Here is a 16,911-nt window from a genome sequence, read left to right as displayed (position 1 = left end):
GGGTGGTGGCGGCGCGTGCGCGGCGGAGGGGCGGGGCGGAGCTGCATCGGTGATGTGGTGCGGCGCTCGTCGCCCCCCAACGCGTACTTCATAGCAAAACGAGCGAAGGTCGAGCTCGAATAAAGATAGTGCACAAAAGCCACGAGGGTTGTAAGACAGCGGTTTTATTGAGCAGGGGATGGGTCGGGGACCGTCCGTCACGGCGCCGAGGCGCTACGGCAGCAGGGCCTCCTCCTGCAGCCGCTGCCCCAGCCCCGCCGGCAGATCTGGGCGGTGTGCGGACCGGATGGCGGGAACGGCCTCAGCTCCCGAGCCCGAGCCCGGCTCCAGCGCCGGCTCCCAGCCCGAGCCCGACTGCTCCTCGGAGAGCGGGAAGATGTCGCCCAGCTCCTGGTACCTCTTCATCCTGAAACACCGGAGCCGTCACAAACGCTGCTTCCCTCTCTCGCCTGCCGCATGCCCCGAGCCCACCCGCGAATCCCCGCGCTTACAGGGCAGGGTTGGCCAGGGGCGGCAGGATCCTGTTGGCCGCGTCGTCGGGCAGCTGGAACCGGGGCCCCATCTCCTCCACGCAGTTGGGGGACCAGGCGTCGGGCCGGCACCGCACCCGCTTGTAGCGCGCCCTGTGCGCGGGGGCACCTGGTGGGAGCAGCCCGCGTCACTCCGCAGCTGAGCAAGGCTCCAAGGCTCGCCGAGCTGCTGCCTCGGCTCGGTGCTGACAGACCCAAAGGACCGAAGCAACGATCCTTCCTTTCAGCCTCGTTTAATTAACTTGTTCTTAACCCCCCTGGCACGCTGTCCTCCTTTTGGCGCTTTATCTAATTTTTCTTGGGAATGTCTGCCTGTAATTATGGCTCTATTGCCTTATGTACTGCTGTATAGTGCTAGGTGACTTTCACCATCCTACTACACTCTTCTGCAAAAGACAAAAAATCTCTCAGGAAGGACTTCCTGTTGCTTTCACATCATATTCCCTTTTTTATTTACCTTCCTTAGCACCTTATTAAGAAGACCAGTGTTTTGTAATAACAGAAGAAACAACTGTGGCCGAGTACTTTGCACATAAGCATTACAGAACTGAGGCTACAGACAACGTCTCAAAGACCATCCTCAGAATAGAAACAGCAGTAGGTGTCTAATGGAAGCCTCTCACTGTCTTAACCTTGGTTTGATGGAGAATTATCCTACATATGCTTGCTAAGTGTTTCTCTCTTGCAAGAAATGACTCCACAGGGCACTTGTCGTCATGAATCAACATTTCCTTTTCGTTGTTTAGTGCTCCGTGTTGCAATACTTTCTGTACCCAATAAACTGTACAGTTTCCTCATACTTATACACAATTTCCTCTCCTCCCCCCCAAAGCAGACCGGAGACCAGAGTAGTTATGACATGGGGGCTGCAACAGGCTTAATTTGTAACTGCATAACGGAATAGCAGGGCAAAACCAGACCTCTAAGGGAGGGCTGGATAAATATATACATTGGTATATACATTTGAGATGTGTGTGTACATAGAGTAGTTTACTTGATAAGGTCTTCTTCTCATACAGGCCAGGTGAGAGACACAGAAATATTTCATTTGCAAAAGGTATCTTATCTTCCCACTCCCCCTCCAGAAAACAGAACTCTAGCAAAGCAGGCTTCCTAAGCAGACCTCATTCCTCCTAGAAGGTCAATTGCAATATTCTCCTTTAAATTTGGAGGCTGCCTCCTCAGCCCACACTGCCTAGCACAGAAAGAGTATTGCAGAGAGAACAACCGCTCAGTGTTACCTTGCACTGTGCATCCCACAAAGAGGATTACACAAACAGCCAGGAAAATCCTCCTGCTACATCTGACCGGGAGCTGCATGTTGGCCGGCGCTCCTCCGCTCCTTGCCAGCCTCCACCACGGCCTCACGCTTCAGAAACACGGCAGGGCAAGGAAACCGACTTTTAGACAAGGTTTCCAAAACCTCAAACCCAACCCATAACCTGCGTCACCATTTCCTGATTGACTGAAGTGAGACATCTGCGGAAAAGCCCAGTGCTCCAGCCCCTCAGTCTCCCACCCAGCACGGAAATCTCCACTCTGGTGCTGGCTGTGCGGAGAAGCAAACCCAAGGCAAACCCTCCAGGCACACATCTCTGCCCACTGCTCTTTCCTCCAGCACATTGTGCTTTTGTGTTGGCAATTCAACCATCCAGGCTCGAGTTTAGCCAAGTTAGGCACAAGACAGCTACGGCAGCAGCAGGCTTTTCTTAATCATCCTGCTTCCAGTGGGTTAACCAAGGAGTGATGCAGAGCCCAGCACCATGGCAGCCACAGCACCAAGGCCAGCAGTGTCAGCCATGTGGTGGAAGACTTTTTCATGGCGGAAAGTCTACCGAGATCTTGGAGGTGCTTCTGGTGAGCAGTGACTTTGCCTGTGCCCATCCTGTGCTCCTGTGGATCCTCTGCAAGACAAGGGGCTGAGCATCCTTGCCATTTATTAGGTGTTTTCATGTTTTTTTCTCAACAGGGAAAAACAGGAGACTCCAAACACCACGTGGAGATCAACTTGCATGCAGCAGTTATTTGTAGTGACTTCTTCTCTACTTTGTATTTTTCGTATCAACTCTCTTGTTTTTTTCCTCTCTTTTATTTTTTTGTCAGGCTGTGTGCTCAGCAGCAAACAGCGATGTGGGTGCGGAAGTGGTCCGTGCTGTCACACCTCTGACTTTCCGTGGTCACAGTCCCCATGTGGGCAGAGGAACAGCACAGAGGCTGCACCATATCAGAACAATAACCTTGAAATGTGTCAATATACTGCTATCAGTGTTGAAAAGGGTGTTTTTTTGCCACTGCTGTGCTGAAAACACTGCTGCTGCTTTCCCATCATGTGTAAAGCAGATTAAGAGCTTTGCATTTTTCCAAGGCATTAATTTGGGGGCAGGGAGAAGGAGGGGTCTGCTGCAGCTCTGGGCCTCCAGCTTCTCATACAGACACCTGGGACTCCTCCTGAGATGACCAAAATGCCTGGAAGTAGTCCCTAAGCAGAGAACAAACATCTCAAGTGATGATCTGCTCCTTGGATATCTCTCAGATCTGTTTTTATCTCCCAGTTTGCTTCCTGAGTGTAACATTACCATGCTAGGACCATGTCCAGCATGGGAATATCTATCCTGCCATTGACAATAGGGAATTTCACTCAGGAAAATTCCTTCTCAGCAGCTCCATGATATCCACGTGCAGGAGGGAAGGCATCAACCATGCAGATGGGGTCTCAATAAAGAAGTTCCTCTTTCATAACTGCTCAGAAATCAGACCGCAACTGCTGCCAGGTCCCTGTTCCCATGAGTCAGACTGTTATCTGCACACAGACATCGGTGTGCTCCTGCGGGTCCCTGCTCTGGGCACGGGCTGCTACAGACAGGCTGTGCCTGTGCTGATCAGCACTAAGGGGCAGGGGGAGATGAATGGCCAGAAAAGGGAAAAGAAAGGTCAGACAGTGAGGAAGAGTTGAGGAGAAAGCAAATACAGACTGCGTACAAGGAAAAGGTTTTACACTAAGGGTGGTGAGGCACTGCCACAGATTGCCCAGAGATGTGATGGGTGCCCCACCCCTGGAGACACCCAAGGCCAGGCTGGACAGAGCTCTGAGTTCTTGATGGAGCTGAAGGATTCTAATCGTTGCAGGACAGTTGGAGCAGATGGCCTTTAACAGTCCCTTCCAACTGAAACAATTCTATGATTCCATGAAAGGCAGCAGGAATGCATCTTTTTTCCCATCTTGTTCTTCAGGATGGAAGGAGAGATTTCTTCCTGTTGCCATGGTGGGATCTGGGGCAAATAGTAAAGAGCTGATGAGCCCAGGAGGTAGACTTGGGTCACTGCAGGGGATTTCTGAGTCTAGCCTGGGGCTGGGATGGATCCTCAGCCCAGCACCTGAGATGCTGAGCACGGGACCCCTCCAGCACATGGCATCTCTGCCTCTCGTGCTGTGCCTCTGGCCTCTGAAGGCAGTATCACGATCTGGCCCATGAAGATAAGATTCAGAACTCACAAGAAATCATTACAGCTCACATGCATTGTGTAGAAATCTAATGTTTGCTGCCATCTAGATCACACAGAGGAACAGTTCTCTGTTTTTTTTCCCATGATAGAGGTCAGAGATCATTGCTCAAAAGCCACAACTGCATCAGCACTGAGCACAGCTGATGGCCCACAGGAAGCTGCCAACGGCTTCTTCCCACCAGCAATTCTTGTCACCATAAAAGCTCTGAATGTGGGATGGACTCAACCCTGGGTCCCGAGAACGTACCTGGGAACTCCTGCTATTTCTTCCCCATCCAGTCAGTCTGCTTACAGGAAGTCATTTCATTATTCCTTCTGTTCACCCCATATATTTCCACTGTGGATCTTTAGGCTCTCCAACGCAAGCACTCATAGTTCTCTCCCTCCATCACAATCACACAGAGTCACTCATCCAATTCGTCTTTGTTTAGGGGCAAATTATATTAACAGCTCTAACAGGGAAATGCTTGCATCACTGCTCAATGTCTCTTTTACAGCAACAAGAACACAGAGAATGTCACATGCATACCAGATGCCAAAAACTCAAGCATTACATATTTGAAGCACTGCTACAAAGCTAATGAACTATTACCGCTGATCCAAACTCACGCACTGCATTGCTATCACTCACTTCTCTAGATAAATGCTCAACACCACAGACATGTTAGAGGAGAAAAAAAAAAAAGTGCTGTTTAGTATTCTTGTCTCTGAACTGTCTCCAGTGCATCACTCCCATCTTTGGCTGTAAAGATACCATCAGAAGACTTTGGAAAAGGGGAGGCAGGTAAATGGTTCTCATTAGGAAAACACAGACTGCCCCCAGGCCTGGCTGGAATGAGGAAGAGGTGTGCGGCATCAGCCAAACTGCAAAACGTGGAAGTGCCAGCAGGCACTTTGCAACAGTTACTAGGAAGTGCATAACGCACTTTTATAAGGAATTTAAAAATCAGCATTAGTCATTCCTGACGAGCTCTGAAGTAAGCTAAAATGTTGCAATTTAAGAAGAATAAGTTGACAAATGTTTCCAGCCACAAATTCATGCTCTTGATTTTAAGGCAGCAGTCTTTAGGTCGCTAACTGCAAGGCTCCAATGGACTTGGCCTCAGTGATGGCAGCCTCATAGAACCTGCTTCACAGGACTGCTTCAGGGCATTCCACAATGAAAAGTTCCATGGAAAACACCGAAGTATCATTGACCACCTCAATCATTTAAAATACACTCGAAAAGTAAAACCCGGTTTCACTGAGCAAAAGGAAAACCCCAAGCAAAACTGAAACGCTTAAAGGCGTGAGTAAAGCAGATCAGTCCGGTATCTCACTGTCTGATACTCAGCTTTATCAGGCTCCTACAATGTTTCCGAGCACAGAGTTGTAGCAGCAATCATACCCAGTGCCAGCACTGCACTGGTACATCGAGGCATCTCCGCTCTTCAGATAGAGAAGGCAGCCATCTGCCTTGCCAAGACGTACGCCTGTGCCTTTGGCAACGTGGGGAACCCATTTTCCTGATGAGAAGTGGAAGTGAGGGGTCATTTCTCGCTTCCCCCTGGTATTTCAGGTGTAAGAGGAGAGAGGAGTGAAGGAGAGGGCCTTCTCCTGCTGCTCTCCTCAATGGAAAAAAGAGTTTCCTCCCATGGGGGGCTTGCAGAGAGAGCCAGAACAAGGCACCAATGTAATTATTCTCTTGGTCCTGAAACATTTCATCTGCCTGGATCAACCCTATTGATGCTACATAACACATTCAGAACAAAAGCTGAGAGCACTTCAGTTGCAACAAAACTGTTTTTAACCAAAGCACATTACCTCTAGTGAGTACTATGCACTGCTTCAAGAGGATGCTGAGGTTGCAGCCTCTGTTTTGGAGATCTTACACTTGATATGTGTTTGGCACAAGTGTGGGTGTCTTGAAAACCTCACTGCTTTATGCTGGGTAAAGAAAAAATACCAGTAGAACAACAGTAAAGAATTTTCAGTGGTAAGATTTTTTTTCCAAGGTACAAAAAGGAATAAAAAATGCAGGTTAAATGGAGTTCACAGGAATCTAATCTTCACTTAATCTTTGAAATAAACGCCTGACCTCACACATACTTCACACAGTTAGAACTCAGCATTCCTGAAGGGAGCTTTGTTGCCTAATCCTACCTGCCCCTTCTCGCCCCACCTCCCTCCTTTTCTTCTTTTTTTTTTTTTTTTGGAAACCTAAATACAAGATCTTAGTTCACCTTGTCAAATCATGTCACAAGCAGGAATTATTCAAAAGGCTTCCCTGAAAAAGACATGCCTTAAAAGTATCAATGCAATAATGTGTTGCAGTGAGCACCTGCCATGATAGTCTCACCAATAAACTGCATTCAGCCAGAGGCAGTCTTCACCATCTGCTGTAGGAGATGAAGAACTGACATTACTAGTTTCTGTCAGTCTATATGTATTTAATACGTTTGAAATTTACTTACAGTGTACTGCAGTTTTTAAGAAACTGTGGGCTGTCTTACTATCATGCAAAGGGAAAAACTGAATTAAAGAACTGAGAGCGGAAACTTTTAAAGGCTGATCAAACATTTATTTAGGAAAATAAACATTCACACACACTTTCTCCCCTATTCTGCATGCATGCAAATAGGTGATCTAGTTCTGAGTTTTGCCATCTCTCATTTCCAGGACCCATTCGTTGGCCTGTTTGTGATTAGCAGTCAGCCGGCCAGTTCTGTTGAGGATTCTGCAAACTAGAGATCTTGACCACATGTACAAGATGTACTTTCTCGCTTGCATATGCTCCTCCTTTGCCCTCCCTCCTACTTTTTTTTCTTGTTTCCCCCCTCCGCCCCCCATAAGAAACCAGTTCTTACACTTGCAGCTCCAACCAACACAAGGAGCCACTAATGGCTTCTCAGGCCTTTACCTGTTAGCATCTGCTGCAGCACTGTATCATAGTAACTCTACACCAGCAGTTTCCTATAGGAGTATTAAGAGCAGGGTTTCCCCTCCCACCTCCATTCATAAAGTCTGCTGCTCTCTTGCTCAGCATTCTGGCAGTTCAAATGCTAAGAAACACTTTCATCACTATGTATTTTGGCAGTTGTACTGTATATCTTAGTAACATACAAGGAAACAGAATTCAAAGGAGTCTGAAAAATATTTAGCCGAGCTACTCATTTATTGAACCTCTATCAGTTACATCTAAATTAACAGGGAAAGAAAAAACAAACATCAAGCATCACAAAATAAATATAGAAAATAAAATTCCCTTCATGTGCATAGGGTTTTCTGGGGACAAAGGTCGGAAGAGAGAAAATATTTTCTCATTTTCTAGGTGGAAGAACATGCCTTAAGTTTCTTAGAAAAATTTTCCCAGAGCAATAGAGTCTCAGAAGAAACCATTTTTGTACAGCACTACACTTAGATCCCAAGTGAAAGGAAAAAACAAAAAGGAGAAAAGGTTTATATTTATGTACATACAAGCAATACAAAGCATCAGCTGGACGTTCACTTAACATTTAAGGTTTACAGCATTAGTGTGGTGAGCTACTAAGTCGGAGAGCTCTTTTTTTCCCAGAAGGTTGTATTACTGCAGGTTCTAGCTGGATGGCCAAACTGTAGCCACTTAAGTTCTATTAATCAGCCCAGAAGCTGATTTTGACAGGTATCATTTTAATAGCACACATTTCCTTCAAGGCAAACATTTATATGTATGGACACAGTTTTGCTCTTAGCCTCTCTATTCTTGTTGGAAGAAGACCCACCATCTCCTTACTGAGTTCTAGCTCAGTTTCAACAGCACGGACAGCATCTGGGTGCTTCTCACAATAGTCTACCAGAAACATGTAATACTCTAACGACGTCTGCATATTTTCCAGCTGCTTTTTGCTATCTGAAGTAATAAGTTTACCATACAGTCGTGCAATATGAAATTTAGCCACCATTGCAGGGCGAAGAACATCTTCCTCGAGCTCCTCAGGAAACACCTTATCTGGGTTCCTCAAAGAATCTAAGAAGAGTTCATAATATTTGATGGCTAACTGAGCCAGAGAGTTAATTTTTTTTATTGTGTGCGAGTCTAGTTCTTCCAACCTGTTACCAATAGCTACCTTCAAATCCATCATCTCGTAATAGGTATCTGCTAGTTCAAACTGAAGCTGCCTACTAATCAACAGGTAATACTGTGGGTTCAAGTCTGCATATATAGGCTCCAACATGTCTATTCTACGCTTGTGCATTTTGCAACGTCTCTCATAGTCTTCTTCAAAGAAAGCAAGCACCTTAAACAAAGCACTGTGATCCTGAACAATTTCAATATGGTCAGTAACATAACCATCAACCTGAAAAAACTCCTTTGCCTCCTGAACATAGTTCTGACCCACTAGGAAGATTTCTCTGGCTTCCTGAAAATCTAAAGGATATACACTGCTTACTTTCTCTTCCATGGCTAACACAGAGTCACATATATCACTCGTCCCAAAAAGCACAGCCTTTTTCATGCCATTCTCTTTTTCATCTTCCTCTTTCTTCCTTTGGGCTTTAAGTTCCAATTGCCTGTCTGGATCCAGCTCTCCTATGTTATCCTGAAAAGATACAGCATACTAATTAAAAACACGTGCCATGCAAAGACAAGCTTGCACTGCATCATTTTTCTTCTGAGTTATCTTTCAAACACAAAGTAATTAGCAACCAAACAAGACAAGACACATGAGTTATTTAACCTTATACTCACTAAAAACCACATTGATAACATCTACATTCTACAAAAAAAAAAAAAAAACAAACCAAACCAATAACGATGCTAAAACAATTTAAGTCTCCCCACTCCACAACAACACAGCCAAACCATGAAAGCTCCTGTTTTAGTAGAGGATTTCAGCAAATGCTCATTTTTAAGCATTCCGCATGAAAATATGAGCATACAGAAATGCAACATGTTCTGCTTGTTAACTAAGAAACCAATCTTCCAAAAATCAAGGCATGAGAAAACTCAACAGAGAGGAGGGGAATTTGTGAAACTGCTGTACAAGCAGCACACTGATCACACTACAGAGCTGATCTCCCATTCCTTCTTATTTCTAAGTACTGCAATAAAGCCTAGGCATGACACGAAGTACCTGCTAGATTTCCAGCATCTCTTGAATTATTCATTGGACGACTGTTCATCATTTGCTACCAGCTATGAATCAATTACTGCTACAAGCATCAAAACAGATTTTTTAAACAACAACAAAAGAAAAGATTTCCAGTTACCTCAAGTAATTTCCGAGCACTCTGCAGAAGATTCAAGCAATACTTAATCCAGCACCTTGCAATTTCAGCTTTTCTCTGTCTAAGGTCCTGCTGGTCTTGCTCTGTTTCATCTAGTTTATGGACATAAGCACATAGCCTTCAGAAAAGCTTAAGTGTTCCAGTAATAACCTCAAATGTTGTGCAAAGAATACATTATTTATATTTGTTTTTTTTCCTCGTTGTTAGACAAAAATACATTCTGTGTTGGGGCATATAACAATTCTGTAAACTGTCGTTCTGGCAGAAACCCATGCAGATTAACATGGATGTGTCATGCATGAATTCTTCAAAAAGGAATGCACATTTAGAAAGCTTTTGATTCTGGAGGAGTCTTACTGGAAAAGATTTTCATGTCTCTCTGTAGCAGGAGAAAAAAACAATAGTTTGCTTTCTAAGATTCATCTGCCTGTTCAGTAATTGCTTCTGTCAGTGACAGATTCCAGACTCAATGTCAAAAAAGGGAACAAAATTAAGGGAAACTGCCTTTGGTACCAACGTAGTACCTATTAGCTCTACAACTCCAGTATTTTTTCCCCCTGTTCTCTCCACTGCTATAAATAGTCTTGAGATTTCATTTTCAAAACAAAAAAGGGTTTCTAGAGAGAGAACTAACTTCCCATTCTCTGAGCAGAGGGCACTGAGCTTGCTGAACAACAAAGAGATGCGAGCGTTCCTTGCCACCGAATAAAAGGTCAGACTCAGATCTGCTCTATTTGTTATTTTCCATAAAAGAACCAGGTTGTTCTTATAAGGAAATAATTGTTAATTTCAAAAAGGCACCTTCCCATTTGTGCACCTCTTTATATACTGATTAACAAGACAGAAGGAAAGTGCTTGAGAGTGGCCAATGTTAACTGTGTGTTACACTTTCTGTGAGCTAGTGCCTTCTGCACAGTGATCTTCAGGTCCACAGCCCTGCTCTTTGTTCTGGGAGAAGTGAATATCAGAGCAAAATTCACTCCTCCAAACAGACTCAAATATCACTGTTTAGTGTAGGAAGAAACCCAGATAAATGTTGGTTGACTCGCCCAGAAGTCACACAAGAAATTTATCAAGTACAAGCACAACCAGGACTCTTCTCAGTCTCAGAACTGAATTCTACAGCATAACTGCACGTGTGCTCCTGTGTTCTGTTCCTACTGAACATATAACCTCCATTTTTGGCTCATGAATCATATTAAATCAAAACAACCGTGCAAGCAGGTAGCTACAAAGTCTGTAAACACACACTCACTCAGATCTACTGAACGTTTCATAAAATGTATTGTCTGAAAACAGCCTACAGATAAGTATAACTTAACTCTGACAGCCCTGTTCCCTGAACATAAAAGTCTTTTGGACACCATCCTCAAAGGCAACTGCACAGAGTACTGTGTTTTTGAGCTAAGGGAAATTCTAAAAGCAATGAAACTAACTGAAGTTCAGTGACAGTGGATTAAATAGAATTCATCTGAACCTATTCAAGATTCTATTTCATGTGTAATAACATCATTGGATTAAAGTGCTTGTATTCTGAACAGCTCAAACCATTAGAAGCTGAGCAATACGCACTGCTATAAGCCAGAGTTAAAAACTCACTCTAGGGCTGCCCTGGGTGCTTGCTCACTCTCCGTGAGTTAAGCTCTGTCATTTTGAAACTGTCATTTGCCCAAGACATAGAATGTAAAAGCCTGTGCTGTAGATAAGGAAAGCATAAGCATACAACAGAGGATTTGAATGCTGATGCTGTCACATAACCACAGATCCTTAAAGCTATAGTCAGTTCTCTTTTTCCCCCCCTTTAAAAACCATTCGTAGGAAGTATTTGTTTTGAATCATTGAATTACTGTCTTCTGATAATTCAGAAGTCAAGGCAAGCTGTATTTTGCACATAAATACAAGCCAATTTATTGTAAGCAGAAAAAGATTGCTGAAAATTTAACACTTGGGTAAGTTTAGTACATACACATAGGCTTCATTTTAATGTAGGTACTAATGATGCACAATTCACCTTGTTTATCAAGGAACACTTCTATATGAACTTACTGTCTTCAGTAGATGGCACCTGTCCAGCCTGGCTGAAGATGACACTGGCTGCTGCTAAACAATGCCGTGACTCCATGAAGCATTGCTGAGAGAGACAGAAACAACAGTTTATCACCAATGGGAGGAACAGAAAGGTTGCTCTCAGCTAAACCCCTCATCTCAGGCAGTAAGAAACGGGGCACAAGACAAACTACAGAACCGAGGCTCAGCAGCTTGCTCCCCAGGACACTGGAAGAAAGTACGTTTTTTCCACACCTACACTGAATGCAGTATTTTTAGCTAACCATTTTTTGTGCTACCAGAGCCACAAGAACAATTGTGAACATTTTCTGATCGATTCTACCATCACTTCCTTCCGCCTTCTGGTGGTATCAGAGGGCGTTAAACAGTATCAGCTGGACAAACAAGTCAACATTACAAGTCAGATTTAGATCTCTTTACTCATATTTGCCTTGTTTAATGATTATGGTTGTCAGTGCATCAAAAAACATGGAAATCATTAATTGCTGTTGAAATTAGCATTAATTGACGTAGGTATGGTAAAAGACTTATGTAAAGGAAAAAGTACCTGAGTAGTCTGGACATAACCCCTAAAGAAAGACCTGAAGTATTTCCTGGCTCAGTGGATTATTTAGAGGCAATAAAGACGTGTGGAGGTAAACAATTTCTTATGTAATTACAGCAGAAAAGCATGAGGTGTATTACCTTAGAGAGATAGTACTGTGACAAGGTAGCAGCATTAAGTGCCCATTCTACCGGGTAGTAGCCGCAGTACTCAAGCTGCCGTTTAAGAGTAGTATGGCAATACTGAGCAGCCTTCTCAATCATCTCCAGGTGCTGGTAGACTTGTGCCAGATAATACAATGTATGTGTATAGGCTTTTTCAAACCTGGAAAAGAAAAAAATCTTTAGACTTCTTAATTCTTCTTAAGTCCCTAAAAACAACCTCCTAAACAAAAATCAAAATAAAAATAAGAAAAATCTAGGGTGCTTTTACTCACCCACCTTTTTGATCTTTCTTGGTCTGTGAGCTTTTCTTCTTCTGCCATGAAGTGTTCACTGGGATCCAGAGGAGGATTTCCATCCTGCATGGATGAACATGATAGGTTCAGGAAGATACATTTCTCTTACTTTGTGACTCCCTCTTCTGGCTGCAGACTATTTACCTATTTTCCATTTCTAAACCGAACAGATTCACATAATGCATCTACTGCTATCTGACTGCCATACTTCTGGAGCAATTCTACAAACCTCAAGAAATTTAGGGAAAGAAGGCCAAGATTTCATGTGATTCTGTGATTTCAAACAGAAATACAAAGTGTTTGGCTTGTAATACCTTGTTTGCATAGTTTAAAATAACATATGCTATCCGTCTCAGAAATACTCTTGAATTCTACAGGACTACAATGGGGTGTCCGTAGATAGTACAGCAACAAAACGGCTTTACGTGATGCTTTTTAAAGCATTTACGTGTCTGCAAGCATGAAATGTTCACTTGCCCAGCAGCACTGATCTGCAATGTGAAAACATTCTGCGGAAAGTACAGCAAGGAACATGATGTCAGGAGTGCTCAGCTGTAAAGACTGCTCGTGCTGCCTTGACATGACTCCAAGTCCTTTTCTTCACAAGCTGGTGAGACTATTTACTCAACTGTATGAGTGAGACAGCAGGCAATGTGTCTGGAAGATGAAGCTGCTAAATCTTGATCTACATGACCCATATGCAAGTTGAATTGAGGTTTTTTTTTGTTATTTAAACCAAAAACTCTGTCCGAATCTTTACATAGATATATCTTGTGATATGTACAAGATGGCTTATTTTCTTCATACAAGAACAGAAAGATTTTGTTGGAATATTGGAATTAACAAAAGTAAGCTAACAATATCATGCTTGGCTGGGTATAAATATCAAAGATGAACATCAGGAATTAATTACACTGAGGGTCTGTGGAGAGATCTCTAGTATCTCTAGTTAGACCAACTGACCCAGAAGGCGGAAAACAGAAGACTTTTAGCACGGGCATTTTTAAATTCCTTATATCCACTACCTATCCTGTAACCATAGACTAGCACAGCTACAAAGGCAGCGCTATGGCAGGGAATAACCAGCAAGGAATAACCTCTGCTAAAATTCCCATGAGAGTAACCTGTACTGTAAACCCCATAAAACCATAATTTCATGAAACAACCTTCTGTTTAACCTGAAACACAGAACGCTGCTCCTTTAAGGCCACAAATATTTTCAGCTCACTCAACAACTGCCCTGTCCCTGAAGCAAGACTGTGTTGGAAAGGCTTTGCAAAGAACTAACAATAGCACAAGGGAGCCTTTGTTGATACACAGCAGAATCCACAACTCAGAACATCATTTAACATGCAAACGGGGTTTAGCTGTTCAGAAGATTGTCCCCTTTGAAACAAGCTGAACTACTTGCCTCTGCGCAGCAGGATATTATGTTCAGGCAGAGCAAACCATGCAGATAATACAGTTTGTTTTCCTTTTCCTACTGAAAGCAATTGCTTGACCTCCTACAGCATTCCCAAGACAAAAGTAGGACGATCTAAATCAGAAGCCAAGTTCAGCACTGGAGTATCAATTCAAAGACCCTATAACAAGGATCACTCTTTCCTGAGACAAACTACTTTCCCAGATCCATGCTGAAATTATCAAGTGATCCTCCTACGCCTTCTATGCCAGCAAACAAACCATACTGTTTTTCAGAAGCATTATCACACCACGAAGCTCAGAAACTCAAGTTCCACTGTATGTTTTCTTCCACGATTATCAAAACTGTAAGTGGTGCACGAAAGTAAGACCTGCTGCCAGATTAATAAGCACCGTACCTCTTTCATGTACTGATTATACAAGGCTTCTGCAGATTCCAAGTAAGTCTGTGCGGTTTTAATTTCACCCCTTTCGGACCACAGGATACCTAGATTGTTCTGAAGTTAAAAGGAAAAACAACAATTATTTTCCAATCAATTCCACTTACACTAAACGTTTTCTTCAAATAATTTATCACTCTTCATCGCTATGTACATGTCTACATACACACACACTCCTAACATACCAGATTCCAAAAGGCAAAAATTGTTCCCACCCATTTTATTGTAAGCTGCTCAAACAGGAGGGTTTTCACAGAGGCAAGCACACAAAGTCACCTCACAAATGGCAATTTTCTGTGTTTACCCTGCTAAATTATCTCTGGTACATTCATATAGAAAGCTTTTTCTACACAGTGTGTTCTACCTCTGATTCAAGCAACTCTGAAATCATAAAGGAGAGTCACAGACATAGAAATTTGCCACTGTGTCTTCATGGAAAAATCTAATAGGGAAAAAGTGCTAAAGGAATGAATGCACATTTTGACAAGGAAATTAAAACCTGCTGTGATGCAAAAGCTATAAGCTTAAAGGAGTGAATATCACAGCAACGTGCATGGTAATGTCTCACTGCACCTACTTTTTACAAAAAACAACCCTAATTTTATTATGAAGATGAGATGTTAATTACAGACCAATGTTTAATGGACTGATTTAATTCCTAGCATATGTTATTACAAAATCTAATAGGACTGGGAATAAAAAACCTTCAGAAAGCTCCTACATATAGCTGTACGTCAGACTTGTAGCTCTTTCAATTCCTTCTATTTTACTATGCTTTGAGAGAAAGCTCCATGTATCATGATGGCTATGAACAAAAACACTTCACCCACAGCTGTGCAATGGAATTGACCAAATTTAATTAGACAGAAATCGTCACATGCATCCTTAAGCAAAAAGATAAATGAGAACAGCTATAGAAACAGGCCCAGAAGGAAAAGGAATGCTCCTCCTTGCCAAACAGGCATCAATGAGGTGACAGTGTATTTTATAGCACTAGAGACGTGCTCATGTACAAATACAGCCACTGCTGACTACCAACAGCCTTGATACTCAGTGTTGTTTTGGCTTTTGTTTGTTATTGAAATGCTCAGGTGTTATTTCCAGCACATCAGCAAAAACACTGGGCAGAAATTCTTTTGCAGTGGCAGTGAGGCACTGCTGCCCAGAGCTGTGGCTGTCCCATCCCTGGAGGTGCCCAGTGCCACAGATGGGCAGCCTGAGCTGCTAGGGGCAACCAGCCCACAACAGGGACTGGGGCTCCACAGTCCCTTCCAACCCAAGCCATTCTATGAAAAAGTTTTAAAAAGGCACCTGAATCCCTGTCCCTCAGCCATAAAGGCAGCAAAGCCCTAACAGCACACTGTGAGCACCCCATGCAAACACTGAAAAGATGCTCCTTGGTTTTGCCTGACTTCTCAGGCAACCTCAGATCACACCACTGGCAACAGACTGACAGCAGAGTACCCAAACCACCCCTCTGAAGGACAAGGAGCAGATGTAACCTCATGAGTCCCAAATAACTAAAAGCTGACAGGGTCACTGGGGTTGGAAAAACCCTCTCAGCTCACCCAGCCCACCACCACCTGCCCACATCCCTCAGTGCCACATCCCCACAGCTTTGCAATACCTCCAAGCATTGTGACTCCCCCACATCCCTGGGCAGCCTGTGCCACTGCATCACTGCTCTTTTGAAGAATTTTTTCCTAATACCCAACCTGAACCACCCCGGTGCAAACTGAGGCAATTACCTCCCATCTTATTGCTATTACCTGCTCCAAGGGTGACCTCTACCTCATTACAGCCTCTCCTCACGTAGAGAAAGAGAAGCCACTGCCTGATCCGTGCTTCACCGGACCACACAATCCCTCCGCAGCTTTACGCTGTGTGGCAGTGAAGTACCGTGAGCCCTTCCTAAATCACAGCAGACATTTCTGACAGACACACAGACAACTGCTCTACTTAAGTGAAAGCATGTGTGTGCGTGCGTATAAATGCACAGCAGCTGTCACGAAGCACAGGTCACCACACGAACATTCAGAGAAGGATGTGATCACATTCTTCAGTGTTTTCTCCTTACGCTTAAGACTGAGAACATGAGCATCCCTCAGCTTCACTTGGGCAGCAAGTAAAAGCGAAGGAACCGCAGTAAGGTCGCAAACCAGTCTTCTCCCGCTGTGCCGTACCTCCGCCAGCCCCGCAGCCCCGAGGAGCGGGCCGTTCCTCGGCTCGGAGGCGTCACTCCGCCACCCGAAGCCGCCTCGCGCAGCCCCAGCCCCGCACCCCCCGCCCACCTGGGCCTGGATGTAGAGCGAGACGCAGTCCCGGGACAGGCGGTGCGGCTCGAGCAGCTGCGTGCAGCGCTGCAGGTGCTCCTCGCCGGCCGACAGCTCCTCCGTGTCGGTGTGGTTGACGCCCAGCTCGTACTCCAGCACGGCCCGCCGCACGGCCAGCAGCCGCGCCTCGCAGCAATCCTCGGCGGCGCTCAGCTGCTGCTTCACCTCCTGCAGCAACGCGCGGGCGCTGTACTTGGATCGGTAGGGTTCCGTCTCCGGGTCCTTGCGCGACTCCACGGCCGACAGCGTCCTAGCGCTGCGGAACTTCTCGCACGCCGCGGCCCACCCGCTGCCCGCCGCCGCCGCCATCTTGTCGCCGCCGCTCGCCCGCCCCGCGTCACGTGCGTCCCGCCAGCCAATCGCCGCC

At 44.6% G+C, this 16,911-nt stretch overlaps 2 protein-coding genes across 2 annotated transcripts; both read right to left on the bottom strand.

The window, feature by feature from the left end:
* Positions 1–143: 143 nt before the first annotated feature.
* On the bottom strand, positions 144–1,933 carry SRGN (serglycin). Its single transcript, XM_048945607.1, has 3 exons — positions 1,772–1,933; positions 492–639; positions 144–406 (listed from the first exon to the last, which is right to left on the bottom strand). The coding sequence occupies exons 1-3, from the start codon at positions 1,848–1,850 to the stop codon at positions 214–216; spliced, it is 420 nt and encodes a 139-aa protein (XP_048801564.1). The 5' UTR covers positions 1,851–1,933; the 3' UTR covers positions 144–213.
* Positions 1,934–7,167: 5,234 nt separating this feature from the next.
* LOC125693347 (kinesin family binding protein) lies at positions 7,168–16,887 on the bottom strand. Its single transcript, XM_048945141.1, has 7 exons — positions 16,503–16,887; positions 14,170–14,268; positions 12,333–12,412; positions 12,033–12,216; positions 11,328–11,412; positions 9,264–9,373; positions 7,168–8,593 (listed from the first exon to the last, which is right to left on the bottom strand). Exons 1-7 carry the CDS (start codon positions 16,851–16,853, stop codon positions 7,715–7,717), a joined length of 1,788 nt encoding a protein of 595 aa, XP_048801098.1. The 5' UTR covers positions 16,854–16,887; the 3' UTR covers positions 7,168–7,714.
* Positions 16,888–16,911: the final 24 nt, after the last annotated feature.

Source organism: Lagopus muta, chromosome 5 (genome assembly GCF_023343835.1).
Source record: "Lagopus muta isolate bLagMut1 chromosome 5, bLagMut1 primary, whole genome shotgun sequence".
Lineage (NCBI taxonomy): Eukaryota > Metazoa > Chordata > Aves > Galliformes > Phasianidae > Lagopus > Lagopus muta.
This window is presented reverse-complemented; position numbering and strand designations above follow the sequence as displayed.

What these genes read in the sequence shown, in the direction of transcription:
- SRGN (XM_048945607.1), bottom strand. Translation starts at nt 1,850, where the DNA reads ATGCAGCTCCCGGTCAGATGTAGCAGGAGGATTTTCCTGGCTGTTTGT. An exon ending in TGTGGGATGCACAGTGCAAG is followed by an intron (nt 640 to 1,771) that starts GTAACACTGAGC and finishes TGCTCCCACCAG; the next exon opens with GTGCCCCCGCGCACAGGGCG. An exon ending in CCCCTGGCCAACCCTGCCCT is followed by an intron (nt 407 to 491) that starts GTAAGCGCGGGG and finishes CCGGTGTTTCAG; the next exon opens with GATGAAGAGGTACCAGGAGC.
- LOC125693347 (XM_048945141.1), bottom strand. Translation starts at nt 16,853, where the DNA reads ATGGCGGCGGCGGCGGGCAGCGGGTGGGCCGCGGCGTGCGAGAAGTTC. An exon ending in ATAATCAGTACATGAAAGAG is followed by an intron (nt 12,413 to 14,169) that starts GTACGGTGCTTA and finishes TCATCCATGCAG; the next exon opens with GATGGAAATCCTCCTCTGGA. An exon ending in GTGCTCGGAAATTACTTGAG is followed by an intron (nt 8,594 to 9,263) that starts GTAACTGGAAAT and finishes GTATCTTTTCAG; the next exon opens with GATAACATAGGAGAGCTGGA.